Below are 15,984 nucleotides of genomic sequence, written 5' to 3'. Positions count from 1 at the left end.
ACCAAACCCGAGTTGTTTATTCTGAATTCGGTTGTTATTGGGGTTTGGCTGATTTAAGTTCAGGCTTATTTCTATCAAGACGTGAGTCGTCTGGGTAGCCACATCAGTGCTCTGGTGATTTAGTCACGACATGGCTGCCTTAGAAGATGGGAACAAGAAATCGGGATTCAACATAGCGATTCTCCGAGATGAATAGAAGCCGATATGTTTCTGAGCTGGATCTTATCTTAGACTAGTGATAGGTTATTTCATTAGGAAAAGTGTGATCTTAGCAATGGGGGATCCATGTCCTCTTCCTCAGCTGATGGCTTAAACATCTCTGAAAAATGCACTTTTCCTCAGCCTTCTCAAGTATAAGCAAGTGGAGCATCCAGGTAATTACCAGCCTCACGCTACAGGTTTTGGGAGCTTGTAAGAATCTACCATAATTGGCACTCTTCTCAGAGACTTTGGAAACACAGGCTCATTTCCATGGAAATTGAGGGATTCAGAAGTAGGGATTCAGGGTATACATGATAAGAGACGTTTCTTCCGATTTCTAGGGTCTATATGTAGAGGCAAATGCGTGCAGAGGTAGACTTATTTCTTGGTTGGGTAATCACAGTGAATCACTGCTCTGACTCAGAAAACCATCCCGACCAGACCAAGACATGAAGGGAAGCCCATTTCTGGCCCGGATGCTGGAGAAGCTCAATCCCCAGAGAGTCCCCTTGGTGTCAGACTGCATGAATGACCGAGGGCTCTGCTTGGCTTATTGTCAACTGGCGAGTGTATCTACAGCTGTCACTACCATCTGTCTTGGTCCATTCCCTCTCCAACTTAAAGACCAAATCTGCTTTGAATAGGACCAAATGTCCTTTTTCCTGGTGGTTCCTATTTTCATCCATCCCTAGACTAGCCAGAGAGGTATCACACCTCCCCTGGAGGGAGATCAGATCTGCCCATGGGGTTTGAATTGCTGGGTCCCCTCCTTCCAGCTGGTGGTCCATCAGCAGTCAGAAAGGAGGTAGGAGTGAGGAGAAAAGGGCGGAGGGAGGGGTCCATGGTGAGGCTACCAATCAGGAGCTCTTTCCCGTACCAGAGAAATGTCATGTTTGATAAAATTGTCTCTTTTGGTGTGCCTTTGTGTCTGTTTGTCAGTTAAATGCTGGTAGATAAAGAATCAGATCCTCCCTAAAAAGTAGATGTGTCTCCTTCTCCTCCTCGTCCTCCTCCTACCTCCTCCTTTTTCTCCTTCTCCTCCTCCCTCCTTCATTTTTCCTCCTCCTCTTCCTCTTCCTCCCTCCCTTTTTTTCCTCCTCCTACTTCCTCCTCCCTTCTCTTTCTCCTCTTCCTTTTCCTTCTCCTCCTTTTCCTTCCTCCCCTATTGCATGTCTGCTGAATAGAGCCTTGTTACGGCCCCCAGGTCCCCTTTTGGCTGCAGGGAGTCCTGCCGAGATGGGCAGGCCCTAACATTCGACCTAGCTCTTTTGTTTTTCCTTCTATACCATGTTTGCCAACTCCATGTAATTCTTAATATGTGTCTAAAAGAACAAGCAGATATTTTAACAACTTTTTTCTACGTCAAACCAATCGATTCCAGCATCCCAGCCCACACGAACCACCCTACAATAGCAAAGCAGAGTACGCACGCGAAGGAGGAAAAAAAGTATCGGTAAGGAATCAGATTTTAGTCTCAAGTTTCCAAGGGGTTGTAGAAACAGTGAGTAAAAACCTAGGCTGGGAAACTCATGAAAAAACGAATTCCATTTGGTGGGAATCTTTTTCTAGATGTGTCCAAACTGGTGTGAAAAAGCAGCGAAGGGTCAACTCTTAGCCTCTCCCCTGCCCATCCTGCCTACCTACCCACAAATCCCAGGACATTTTTCTAAGGGTTAAGCGTAAGATTTTGGCTCTCTGGGGTGCTCTGGATGAAGGATGATAAAAAACAACTTAAATCTGGCACATAGAAACAAATCTTTAGTATTGATGGAAATGATAACCTACAAAGGCAAGCCAGAGTTAATGTGATTCTAAAGCAACCTTTAGATGATCAGTGCATCCTGAACCTAAGGCAGCTCAGGGGTGTGGTGGAAAGAGCTAGATTTGGAATCAGGAAGAAGTGAGATCCAGCCCCAGCCATTTGCTAGCTGGGCAATGCTGGGCAACTCAGTGTCACACTCTCAGACTCAGTTTCCCCATCTGCAAAATGGGGATAATAATAGCGCTTATCTCCCAAAGTAGTTGTGAACATTGAGTGAGATAACATATGTAAAATAATTTTGCAATTTGTAAAGCACCATATAAACATGAAAACAGTGAGCTTTCCCTGAATAGTGGACAAGAAGGCTATCCTCAGCTCTGTTAGTTAAACTTTTGTTGGATTCCAATTCATTTCATCAATGGTCAAATTTGGAAAGTGCTTTGAGATCCCTAGATAAAACTGATTAATCTCTGAGCTCTCCACAGGAAGCACAGAAGACAATTCCTGTTGAGGCTGGATATTTGGGGAGGGCTGCGTATCTTTAAAATGCTAACATTTGTGTTAGATTTCCCCCTTTGGCCATTTGCATACTGGGAAGAGAGTTTCTTTCTCTGTGAACACAGCAGAATAAGAGTTCCCTACCATCCCTTCCCAAAACTTAGGTCCTTCCTTTCTCCATCTTTTATTTCCATGATCCCTTCCCACAATTCTGCAAGACCCACTTGTCATTTCCTTAGTGGCTTCCTTCACCTGTAGAGCACAAAGGGAGCCAAACCGAGCCTTTGATTTTTCTCGGGTTTCACCCTGGGAATAGGGCCCTACCCAGGCACTAGTGCTGTCCCTGGCTGGCTGGTTTTTGTTACTGCAAATTAGAGCCTTTTTATAGGAAGTTACCAAAATTATGAAAACAAGCTGCCAATTCTTCCAGCAAAGCACTGTGTGTGTGTGTGTGTGTATGTTTGTGTGTGTGCGTACATGGGTGTGTAGTGAACACATGTTGCATAATTTAATTGTTTTTTTGTGGCTGCTTGTTTGTGTCTCATGTTTGTTTTTAATTAGTTCTATTTTTGCCCCAAACCCTTTCCTTTTATTGGGTTTTGTTCCTCAACCTCTTTGTTGGTTTCCATGGAAACTGCAAAATGTTTCAGTTAGCCTAGACCTGATCGAATCAAGACCTATGGCTGCTGATAAAAATCTGGGCTTGTGGGCAGAAAGGCAGATCTACTATTTACCATGATCCCCAAATGGGAGCCAGGTTGGGTTGGGAAAGGGGACAGGTTATCCTGGAAGCAAACTTCCCCGTGGCCCTGGGTCTTGCCTTGGTTCCCCAAGAAGCACTCAAAAACTCCACAGTCGCTCCAGAGGAAGGCAGGCTGGACAGATGCAGTCTATCTCCCAGTCACTCTCGAGGGTGGAACCATGTGTCTGGCCAAAAGTTCTCTGGAGCCAGATCGGAATTTTCCAAATTCTTCCAACTGAGGATATTTCCAAATTTTTCTGACTGAGAATATTTTACTTTATTTTCCATGTTTATAAACAATAACCTAAATAGCCCACTGTTTATACGGGATGTCTGGGGTTCAGCAACTTTGAGCATGATGTCGGGAAACATGGATTCAAATCCCGTCTCTTCCACTTCCTGTGGGATCTTTAGACAATTCATTCCACCTCACTTTGACTCCGTTGTACATTATGGAGACTGGCTTCTAAGTCCTCATTCAGATCTGCTCATTTTATTATCCTTTAATCCAATGACCTCATAACCCATTAGGTTCTATTTGTACTCAGGAGCCCTCTTGGAGATGGTAGTCTCTAACCAGTGGTCCCATAGACAGGTCCTAGACAGCTGCACATTTTGTTATCCCCGAGAGGTTGAGTGGCTTTTGTTTAATGAGTGCAAAGTACAAGGGTTGAGCCTCAAACCTCGGTTCTCCCACTTCCCTGCTTGGCTCAGGTGGCCCGTTATTCCTCTGTGTCCAAGACCGTGGCTCCCTTGGTGGACGTCCTCCCCCTTTTGTGCCTGTGTGATGCTCTCACGGGAAATAGGGAAGCTTACTTCTTCCATTCCGATACCTTCCCTCTCGTGTCTGAGTGATTCTTCTTTGTCTATAACGGTTACCTGGGAAGAGCAGGGGAAAACTCCAAGACTTTCCTAGTCCTGATGAAGTAGCCATGCAGCCCGCACATCAGTGGAGGAAAGGGACACGCTGAAAGTAATCAGAGTCAATCCTCCTCCGACCTGTACAAGAGCTACTCAAAAGCAACAGAGTGGGATATCTGAACTAGTGTACTGCAAAGTGTGCAGAAGTGTTTGATAATAAACGCTAGTTCCTACTCTTTCTCCTCCTAACCTTTGACAGAGATTCGGATCAATAGTGAAAAAGTCAAAAGCTCAAAATTAATGGATAATTAATTAAAATTAAGCGGATAATACTCTGCAAAAACAAGTTGAAAACTTAGGCTAGAACTCCCATTTTGGAAAATGAACAGATCCTTGTGAGCCACTAGTGGTGTCTTTAGAATGTGAGATTCCCATTTCTAGGAGCTGCTCATCCGAGCCCACTTGAATCACGATTGCACAGGTGTCCCCGAGTAGCCCTCCTAGTGACAGAATTTCCCAGACCCTCTGAGAATGGAGCATTAAAAAACCCCACCATTGTTAGCCTCCCATGATTCAGTGTCATGATCAGCTGACCTCACCATTCAGTTCTGCGTGATTCCCTGGTCAACATCTCCTGAATCTGTCTTTCCCGTGCTAGCTTTTGATAATTCATGCCAAGTGCAGATGAGACTTGTGTTGTCTGTCGCCATTTCCCTTTCAAGCGCATCTCTTCTAACACCCTTTTCCCCATTTATTACAGAAGAAAAGCAATGGCGCCCCAAATGGATTTTATGCAGAGATTGACTGGGAAAGATATGTGAGTATCCAAAGGGTCATTATCTTGTTACAGAGAGATTGCCCAGGAGAGCAGCTTTTGTAGGCTGACATTTGGGTTCGGGTATTAATGAAATCCTATCCGTCCCGCTTGGAGGAGTCTGGCCCGGTCCGCTGGCACACGGGCGGCCCCATTATCTGGGGTCTGTGAGAAGCGAAGCTCAAGGCTGACTACTAATAACCAGCTGGACGACTAAAGACAATTCCCTTTGCCTTTCCACGGATCCATTTTCCCATTTTCAAAATGGCAGACGCACAGAACTTATTAGAACAAAGGCAGATGAAAGCCATAGAAAATATAATAATGTGGAAGGCCTCAGGAGAGATCATCTGGCCCGACTCCCATCCTTTTGCAGAGAAGGCAACTGAGGGTTATTCCACACGTGGACTATGTGACACTTTGAAAATTTCAAGGTATCAATAGGTTAGTTAAGCTACAGTTACGGGTTCAGAGATATTCACAGATTTAGTCACGAGGGATCTTGGATGTCATCATGTCTAACATCTTCATTTTACAGATGAGGAAACTGAGGCTCTGTGAGGTTTAGTGACCTGTCCAGAGCCACACATCTGCTAAGTGCCTAAGGTGGGATTTAAACCCAGATTAGCCCATCTCCATGCACAGGGCTGTCTCTTCTACTTAGCCTCCATTAATGACTCTTATAAACCATCTCATACTTTGGTGCAGTGGATGGAGTCCTGGAGCTGGCTTTAAATCCCACCACAATGGATAGTTTGCTGTACAACTCTTGGGGAAGTCACCTGGATGAGACTCAGAACCTCAGTTTCCTCATCTGTAAAAGGGGACTTTAACAGCTTTAGTAACTAGTTACAAGAAATGTGACTTTATGAAAAGTGCTTTGCAGACTCTCAAGGTACACGCCAACATCTGATTTTCCTGTCCATCCGCCTTTAGAGTTGACCACACCGGCCAAACTGCAGGTTCATAAGCAGGTTCGCTGCTCACCTCTTTTTTCTGGGCCTCCTAAAGGGGATGATATGGGCCAGAGCTCAGGCTTTTCTCAGGTCCTTCAGAGAAGAATAACTGACTTTTCTATAGAACTTTAAGATATATTAGATGCTGTCACTCATTTGATCTTGACCACAGCTCTATGAGGCAACACTGGGAGGGAAGTCATGGCCAGTATCATCAGTTCTCTTTTACAGATGAGGTCACTGAGGCTCAGGAGTGTGCAGGGATAGGATGGAGCTGATTCCCCAGATGATGCATTTAAAGCTGGAGGAGCTCTGGGAGCGTCACAGGTCCCTGATTTAGAACTAGGAGAGAACCCGGGGGCATCTCGTCCAACTTCTTCATTTACAGATTTACAGAAACTGAGGCCCTTGGAGGTGAAAAAGAATATGCAGCTAATAAGCCCAGGTTCAGTGACTAAATCAGCCCCATCACTGCATCCCTCACTGCCCCTCCCTGGCCACATCCCTCACTGCCCCTTCCTCCCATAGCCCCTCACTGCCCCTCCCTGGTCACATCCCTCACTGCTCCTCCCTGGCCCCCTCACTGCTCCTACCTGGCCACACTCCTCACTGTCCCTCCCTGTTCACAACCCTCACTGCCCCTCCCTGGCCACACACACCCCTCACTGCCCCTCCCTGGCTGTACCACTCACTGCCCCTCACTCCCATAGCCCCTCACTGCCCCTCCCTGGCCACATTCCTCACTGTTCCTCCCTGACCACACTCCTCACTGCCCCTCACTCCCATCGCCCCTCACTGTCTAGAGCAGATGATTCAACCTTAGTTTCTGACTTGAGGTCCCAGCTCCTTCTACCATCTCCTCCTGCCTTGCCCTCACACCCAACTTACCACCCTCTTTGAAATGGGTTTGACTGGAGCGTAATTTGAATGCCCCTCATAAAAAAGAAGATGGAGGAGTGGAAAGTTCCTGGCTTTTGAGTCAATCACTTTGAGGTCCACATCCTGCTCTGTTTTACCCTGGACATTTCACTTCATTTTTCTGGGACCAAGAACCCTTCTTTGTAAAATGAGAAGCTTCGATGCTGATCTGGGGCTTTTAGCCCTCTGAGTCCCCTCCATCTCTACTGCATGGTCATGGTTTTTCAGTCAGCCAATAAACATGTGTTAAGTGTGCTGAGAACAGCACTACATGCTAGGGATACAGCTATGAACAACAGGGTTTCTGCTGCCCTCAAGGAACTTATCATCCAGTGGGGAAGGATAGTGGACAAAGGGAAGCTAGAAAGGGGCGGGGTCTTAGGCAAGATGGATAAGTCCAATAGAGGGCAGCTGGTGGGAAATGAGAAGGAAGCTGCCTTGCTCTGAATATTGTAGCTTGCGAGGCAATCGGAGCTTGTTTCAGGGAGGAGGCCCAATCCGAGCTGACTCCAGAGGGCAGAGCCCTGGTACTGCGGCCTCCCTCTCCCTGGAATATCTGCAGACATGAGGGCACACCAGCCTGTTCATTTCTTCATCCCTTTATGATTTAGATCAGGGCTCCCTGAGTGCACTGAGCAGGATCATCTTCAGCTCCTGGGTCATGTCAGGATCCTATAGAATGTACCAGGTAAACAGCAAATTCAATTCAACCAAATGAATGATTTTTTAAATTAAGCAATTACCATGTGTCAAGACAGTGCTAAGTGCTAGGGATAGAAAAGGAAAAAAGCCCTGCCCTCCATGCGTTTACATTATAAAAGAGAGCAATGGTTTAGGAGGGACGTACATTTTTATTTGGACGGGGGAATAGACATAGCCTTTCCAAAAACCAGGGGCAGAATTGATTCTATTATAGTTCTGTAACCAGAAAAGGGACAGGGGATCTAGAGGGAGATGTTTATGGAGTCACATGGCAGCTGGGGAGAAGATGGATGACCAGGGAATGGGATAGCCAAAGCTTGGACCAAAATGCAATGTTATGGTCCTGTTCTTACACCTGGCATGGAGAGTCCATGAAGATCATGTCAATGTTGAACAAACTCTATTAGGTCCTACTGGAGAAACTGAGGAGCTTAGAGATTGATGGCTCTGGGGACTAGCTTAGCTAAATCCAGAGCTTTATCATCATCTTGAATTCAAGGGGTATGATTTTTTTTAGGGATACCAAACCATGAAGAGAGTTAAAGACCTGTGGGGTTATGGATTTTGAGAATTGCTAAGATAGAACCCAGCCACTGGGTTCATATCAACCGTTCATCTTTATTTATCAACTTAGGGAGTTGCGTAGGACAATGAGAAATTGCCTAGGATCACAGAGCCAGGATGCGTCAAAGGCAAAACCTGAACCCATGGTCTCCTAATTCTAAAGCTTGGCTTCTATGCACAACACAAAAGGGGAGGGAAGGAGAGAAAGAGAGGGAAGGAAGAAGCAAAAAAGGAAGGAAGGAAGGAAGGAAGGAAGGAAGGAAGGAAGGAAGGAAGGAAGGAAGGAAGGAGGAAAGACGAAAGGGAGGGAAGAAGAATGGGAGGGAAGAACAAAAGGAGGAAGAGAGGAAGGAAGGATGAAAGGAGGGAGGGAAGGAGGAAGAAAGGAAGAAGAAACAGAGGAAGGGAGGGAAGAAGAAAGGAAGGAAGGAAAAAAGAAAGAAAGGAAGGGAAAATTTTACTCTACCCTCTTGCTTATTCATCTCTTGCAGAGTCAGACTGAATCCTAATAGAGGCCCTGGGAAACCTCCCTCAATCCTATGTTTCTTATTGTTGTTGTTTGAAGTGGGCTGCATAGCTATCTCTTCCTTTCTTCCTTCCTTCCTTCTTTACTTCCTCCTTTCCTCCCTCCTACCTTTTCTTACTTTTTCTGCTTCCCTCCTTCCTTCCCTTCCCTCTCCCTTTTTTCCTTCCTTCCTCCCTCTCTTCTTTCTTCTTTCCTCCCTCCCTCTCTCCCTCCCTCCCTCCCTTCCTTTTTTCTTTCCTTCCTTCTCTTCTTCCCTCCCTCTCTCCTTGGTCCACTTCTCTTTAAACATCTATTCAATGACAGCCTCCTTCAGAGTAGGAAATTTACCACATGTATCTTTGCTTCCCCATACTTAGCAAAGGACTTTGCCCATCAAAGTCACTTAATAAATGCTCCTTTAAGTGAAACAGAAAGGAGCCAGAGCTGGTTTTATTTTTCTCTTCTAATTAGATACACCCCAGGTTATGTGTCCTTAGAAACTGTCTCATTGAGTTCAGGACCTTAGAGACCATCGAGTCCTTTCCACGGTTTATCTCCCTTGGACGATAAGTGCTTTTTAACAGGCCTCCCTTAATCACAAGCAAGTAGTTATCCCATCATTTTTTATCCTGTCCCAACTTTACCTTTTCCTGAAAAGGGTCACTGTGACTTCCAAATGGATCTGACCTCGTTCTGCCTGAATCCCTTTGTGCTTTTGTCATCTCTTACCTCCAGCGTCACCTCCTGGCACTTTCCTTGATACCCCCTCCATCAGAGCCCTTTCTTTATTGAAATTACTATACCATCACATATGTATTTTGTGTTTCTTTCTCCATGTTCATGCTTTATCATCCCCAGCGAAACAAGGTCTCCTTGCCTGAGACTCTTTGGCTTTTGCCTTTTTATCCCTTGTATAGTTCTTTGAGGCTCTGGATAGAACCCCAAGCCTGAGTTCAAAGATGTCTGACCCTGGGCAAGTGATTAAATCTTTACCTGATCGTCTCCTCATCTGTAAAATGAAGAGAATGAGAGTACCTCCCTCCCAGGGGCATCCTGAAGGTCTGATAAGATGATATCTATGACATGCTTTGCATAAAATCTGGTATATCTTCAGTTCTATATAAATATTAGCTATTATTATTCTTACAAAATAGATGCCTAATAAGTGTATATTAAACTGTTCAATGGAATTTTAACCCTTTTTCATCAAGCCTCCCCTCTCAGATTATGCCTGACAGTCAGTAAACATTTATTAAGTACCTGTGGTTTACCAGAGTAAGTGAAAAAATGTACCTATTGTGTACCAGAGTGACTGAATCCCCTTGGTTCTAAAATGACCTATTTGTGTTCAGTACTATTCAACAGTAAAAAGGAAAAGAGTGATATTGGAGCATGCACAGAGCACAGGCTTTTCCACTTGGTTTTGCTTCACCAAGAATTTGCTTTGTTATTCTTCTTGTTATTGTCTTAATGAGGCAAGAGTAAGGACATGAACTAGAATGAGAAATGCAGCAAAGAGGGTTGGAATCCTGGCTTTAGACATTGACTTCCTACGTGACATTGGGGAAGTCATGGCACTTAATTTAATCTCAGTTTCCTTATCTGTAAAATTAAGGGGCTTCAATGAGATGACCCTCCAAGGTTCCTTGCAGATAGATTTGTAAGCTATTATCCTGAATTATTTACCCAACTCTGCATGTGTTTTCCCCTCTAACCCAAACAACTCCCAGTCTTCTGTATTTTGTAACCAGCAAAATGTCCCAATGAAGCAGTTTTTCTCTGAAATGCATTTAGTCCCAAATGCTAATCAGCTTTCATAGAACTTTCCTGTTCCAATTATGCATTAAACACCAATTAGCCTAAGTAATAAAGGGATTTTATTCTCAATAAATTATCGCATAAATATTGAAAAGCTAAGTGGGGAGAAATGTTGAACTGCAGATTGCCAGTGGATCTGCTGCCAGGTAAAGGATTAAGCCTCATGGTCTTCCTTGTGGCCTTTGCCACAGTGCAGGTTACTGGCAAAGGATGAAAGTCAAGAAATTGTCAGCCCTTCTCTTCCTCCTTCCCTTCTCTTCTCCCTCCTCCCTCTTCCCTTTCTTTTCTCTCCTTTCCCTTCTCTTCTCTCACTTACCTCCTCATTCCTCTTCCCCTCTTTCTCCTTTTTCTTCCTCTACTCTCCTCCCTCCTTTCCTCTCCTTCCCCCTCTTTTCCCCTTCTTCTCTCTCCTCCTTCTTCTTCTTCATCATCCTCCCTCTTCCCTTTCTCCTTCCTCTTTCTCCTCCTTCCCCTTCTCCTATTCTCTTCTTCCTTTCTTCCTTTTCTTTCTCCCTCCCTTCTTTTCCCTATTCTCCCTCCTCCTTCCTCCTCCCTTCCTCTTTCTTCCCTCCTTTCTCCTCCTCTTTTTCCACTTCTTCTTCCTCCTTTTTTTTTCTACTACTTAGTACATGCATACTTGACCAGCAGCTCAATTAGGTTCAGAATTGTGTCTACACCTAACTCTGAAAGGAGACTGGTCAGCAGGGGGAAGGGAGGGTCAGTACATGTCTTGCTTTGACCCATCTCAAATACTACTGCAACTTTCCTTTTTAAAATGTGAGGAACAGCCATGCTAAATTTAAATAAAAGCCCCAAGAGCAGCTGGGTGGCACAGTGGATAAAGGACAAGTCCTGAAGTTAGGAGGACCTTAATTTAAATCTAACCTCAGACACTTAAAACTTCCTGGCTGGGTGACCCTTGACTTAAGTCAAGTCACTTAATCCCCATTGCCTCAGCACAAAAAAAGAAAAGTCCTGGGAGTCAGAGAACCTGATGTCTAGTCTCAATCCTGTCCCTAACAATTTTTGCTTTAGTGACTTAAATTTCCTAAAACTGATTTTTTTTTCATCTGAAAAATGAGCGCCAGAGGAGCGCTTAGGTCTCTACCAGCTTTGGAAGTCTGTGACATCTGTGTGTTTGCTCAGATTCTTGGGTATCCCTAGAAACTCATTTAATCAAAGGATCTCAGAGGTCAGCATCCTTCTAGCCTCAGTTGTACCAGAACGAGAATTTCCAGTCTAACAATTGGACTTAGCCACTCATCTTGAAGCAGAGTGGGGACAGCGGGGAAAGGATGATCTCATCAGAGATTTAGTGCTGGAAGCTTCACGAGGCTGAAGTTGCCAAGACCAGTCCTGCCCTCCCAAAGCCCCACTTCAGTGGATGTGTATATACGTGTAAGTGTGTATACTGTACACACACACATGCATTGTGGTTCTGTTGTGTCCAGCTCCTCATGACCCCATTTGGGCTTTTCTTGACAAAGATTCTAGAATGGTTTTCCATTTCCTTCTTCAATTCAGTCTACAGCTGGTGAAACTGAGGCAAACGGGGTGCCAGAGTCCCATAGCTAGTAAGCGTCTGAAATAAAATTTGAACTCAGATCCTCCTGACTCTTATGTACTGTTCTATGAATTGTGTGCCATCTAGCTGCTCGTATACATGCATAGGTCTACATACAATATATACACATACACGTACACTACAAAACACACATGGAATCGAACAAGGTAATTATTGGAGGAAACCCACAGCCAAGATGTTGAGGAAAGGCTTCAGGATGCTCCTGGGACTTGGGCTAAGTCTCAGATAGGCTCATTTGAACCATACAAAAGCCCTGGGACCCGGTGTTCTGGGCGGTACAAATAAGGAAGCCCAGAGTCTCCCCAGGTGCGTGTTGGAAGAGGTCTTCAGACCCTCGTTTTCCCCAGACAGGTTCGGCGTTATTTACAAACTCCTCCTGCCCAGTTACTTGCTCTTGGGACCTTAGATCGTGGCCATAAAGGATGAGAGGGTGCAAGCAGGAGGTGCCCAGCGGCCGCCATTTTTACCTGGTCCTTCTTTGTGTTTTGCAGAACTCTCCTGAGCTGGATGAAGAAGGCTACAGCATCAGGCCAGAAGAACCCGGCTATATCCTTGTTCCCGTTTTAGTCCTCGCCCTGTAAATTAGGGACTGGTCTAGGCCGGTCCCAAGGTGCCTCCCCTAGAGTACCAAGGCTTAGCCCTAGCCCAGAGCATGGTGGGAGCTGGAGATGGGGGATCCTGGGGAATTAGAGGGCAGCTGGACACTCACTAGGAGCCGAGTGCCTTGTTCTAGTCTTGGAAAAGAGAGGGGAAGAGTGGAGCGAACCCACTGTGGGAATCTCACATCTTGTGCAAGTCAGATTGTTGGCGACTGTCAGGAAGAGTTCCCCGGGAGGCCCTCCCTGCCCCTCTGCCTCCAAACAGGCTTCCTGGATTCCAGCCCGGTCCCCCAGAGCCCCCTGCCCCTATAGTTGGGTTGTCCTGGGTATGGACATAATCAATTCCAGACCAGCTGAGAGCTGAATGAAGAGGAGGGAATCACTGGGGCTCTCTGAGAGCCCCTGCCTTTCCTTGAGGAGTACAGTAAGAGGGAGCGGACAGGTTCTAGAGACAGGGAGCTGGGGCTGGCCCTGTGCCCTCACTGACAAGGAAGATTCCCAGAGGGGGAGTCGCCCTCTTCCAGTGCTGGCCACTTCCCCTTGTAATTTAGTCTTAGGATGTCAGGGTGGGCAGTGAGAGCCAGAGCCAGTCTGGGGGATTTGGGGGCAGAATCTGTCTCCCTGGTTTTGAAAGCAGCCTTCCCTCACTCACGTCTGTGCCGTCTCTCCTGGACGGCAGCCAGCCTTGCCGTAGCCTTCAGGTTTGCCGAGCCCTTTGCCCGCGTGGTCCCGTTCCGCCCCCACAATCCTCCGGGTGGAAAGGGCCCCCTTACACCGTCTCAGCCTCCTTGCTCCCGCCATTGGCTCGTGTTCTCTTTAACTGTGATCTACCTACCAAAGGAAAGCACTTTTATTCTTCAAGCGAATCGGAAGAGGAAGAAGAATCCCACAAGAAGTTTAATATCAAAATTAAACCTTTGCAATCTAAAGACGTCCTCAAGAGTGCGGCCACCGTGGACGAGCTGAAGGCATCCATAGGCAACATCGCGCTCTCGCCGTCACCAGTGGTGAGTGTCCCCCACCCTCCCCGGCCTTGGCTGCGGCTCCCACCCGTCTCTGGGGTCGTGTTTCTAGGAAGTCCTTAAGGTTGGGGGGTGGGGGAGAAGGGTCCCTGATGCGTGTGAGGGAGGTGACGTGTGATACGTGTGTATGATATGTGTGTTGGAGATGGTGCACATGGATGCATAGGATGTGTGGAGTACGTGGCCGGGTGGTATGGATGTGGAGGTATACGTGTACCCATTTGTGTGTAACATGGGTGGGGGACACGTTGTGTAACATGTACTGTACCTGTGAAGGGGGTCTATGGGAAGCGGAAGCCATTGGAATTCTCCATAGACATCAGCCATCTTTAACAGCATTGTGGTTATCAGTCCAAGATGTTTGTAGTTTTTGGGATGCTTAAGATCTCAATGGGTGTGGGGACCCTGACTGCCACCAAGAATGTGGGAGAAGAGACTTTCTTGCTTGGTTTCCTGTGGGTGCTGAAACAGCAGCTAGAAAGCCCGAGGCAAACTGGCTTTTGAAGCAATATTTGCCATTAATAGCAAAAGAAAGCTCACACCTTTTCTACTCTATTTTTCTTGTCTCCTTTTTTCACCACTTCCTAATTTTTCTTCCTTCAATATTAAACCTAAAAATAGCCCAGAGGGAGGGTAAGAGAGCCAAAGGAACAGATTTAATTTATAAAAACCCTTAAAATTTTCTATTTCTGTGTCCCAAAGTTAAATAGGACCTCTCCTCACTCCTCAGAACTGATTATGCATCGATGATGGAGTCCCAAAGATTTGACTTTCTCCAATATTTTCTTATGATGATATTTATGTTCCATTCATCATCCAGTCTCACATTTCTCCTGCTCATTTTGCAGCACAGGCCACCCCCTCCCTTCTACCAGATCTCCTGAAATCCCTTGTTTGTGTGACTGGCCTATATACCTGCCCATAATGTTGACTTTCCCCTACATTGTCTCCAGTGGGCTAAGCTCCTGAGGACTGGATCTGTAGCATTTTTGTTCTAATTTCTCAGGAGAGATTGGTAAGCTCTCCATTGTTGTCCTCTAAAAATGACCCCAAGAGGAGACGAGCTGGAAAAGAGGTCTTAGCAAGGTCTTTTTTTTATTTATTAATTAAAGCTTTTTATTAACAAGACATGTGCATGGGTAATTTTTCAGCATTGACCCTGCAAAACCTTCTGTTCCAACTTTTCCCCTCCTTCCCTCCACCCTCTGCCCTAGATGGCAGATAGTCCCATATATGTTAAATATGTTACAATATATGTTAAATCCTATATGTTACAATATATGTTAAATCCTATAGGATTTAACATATATTGTAACATATTTAACATATATATATATATACATGTATATATATAGGATTATATATATTAATCATTATACATTAATCATAATACATTAATTATGTATTATATACATATATATATAGGATTTAACATATATTGTAACATATTTAACATATATATACATGTATATATATATATACATGTATATGTGTGTATATATATATATATATATATATAGTTATCTTGCTTCACAAGAAAAGTCATATTAAGAAGGGGAAAAAATGAGAAAGAAAACATTAGCAAGGTCTTTCAAGATAACCAGCCTTTTGCCATGTTCCAGCAGAATGAGGTGTCTATATGAGGGGCCGATTAATAGATTAATAATAATTAATAAACTGTCCAAACTCTGATAGAGGGTCAGGTAGAATCCTGATCTCGCCTTGGAAAATGTTCTTGTTGGCCTAGGATGAGGTAACTTCATAAAGTCTACTTTATACACAGCTGGCAAAATCCAGTGATAGTATCCATTAGAATTATTCCTGGCAGCATGATCATTGCTTACCCTCTAAGTGAGCTCAGGATGGACTTGATTCACTTTATTCTTGCTCTTGCAGTTTTCCCTCTGCTCCTGAAAACCTATTTAGGAAAACCCATATGATATGAAAAATAATTTCTGAGGCTTATTTCAGTTCTTGTAATAGTCTGTATATCAGTGACTTCTGATCAGAGATATTTGCCTTTTAAGGGTCTTCACCAGACCATATTCTAGAATAATTTTGCTTTCTTAAAATTGTTTATACACTTTTAAAACATTGAGGTAAATGGTCGCAAAAAGATTTCTAATTCATTTGCCTTAGTTTATGTTGACCCCAGGCAAGCCACTGCTTAACAAGAAAATAGGAAACGCACCAGGTAGTCCGATGGGCATTTCTGTCCCTGGTGACTGGGGTAAAAGAGGGTAGCATCCTTGGGGAGACATAGCTCTGGATAAGAGCTTCCCTCTAAAAATAGGAGGCTGTAATTGAGACTACAGCTTTTGTTTTGGAAATCTGACTTTCTTTAGAATGAGCAATGTGGAATGGGGGAAGGAGAAGTGGCTTTGAGGGTCAGACTCTGGGTTCAGATTTTAATTTCATTACTCTGTGTGATCTTAGG

At 44.9% G+C, this 15,984-nt stretch overlaps 1 protein-coding gene across 20 annotated transcripts in view; it reads left to right on the top strand.

The window, feature by feature from the left end:
• SGIP1 (SH3GL interacting endocytic adaptor 1) overlaps positions 1-15,984 on the top strand; it is a 271,977-nt gene that overhangs the window by 151,397 nt on the left and 104,596 nt on the right. For 15 of the 20 annotated variants that reach the window (XM_031968950.1, XM_031968943.1, XM_031968944.1 and 12 more), the window contains 4 exons: positions 1,583-1,654; positions 4,825-4,881; positions 12,418-12,472; positions 13,357-13,532. In XM_031968950.1, the coding sequence (XP_031824810.1) occupies positions 1,583-1,654; positions 4,825-4,881; positions 12,418-12,472; positions 13,357-13,532 (360 nt within the window). The remainder of the gene's footprint in view (positions 1-1,582; positions 1,655-4,824; positions 4,882-12,417; positions 12,473-13,356; positions 13,533-15,984) is intronic. The other 5 variants (XM_031968951.1, XM_031968947.1, XM_031968949.1 and 2 more) reach the window with 1 other exon arrangement.

Source organism: Sarcophilus harrisii, chromosome 4 (genome assembly GCF_902635505.1).
Source record: "Sarcophilus harrisii chromosome 4, mSarHar1.11, whole genome shotgun sequence".
NCBI lineage: Eukaryota > Metazoa > Chordata > Mammalia > Dasyuromorphia > Dasyuridae > Sarcophilus > Sarcophilus harrisii.
Note: the sequence above shows the minus strand (reverse complement) of the source record. Positions and strands in the feature narration are given on the sequence as shown.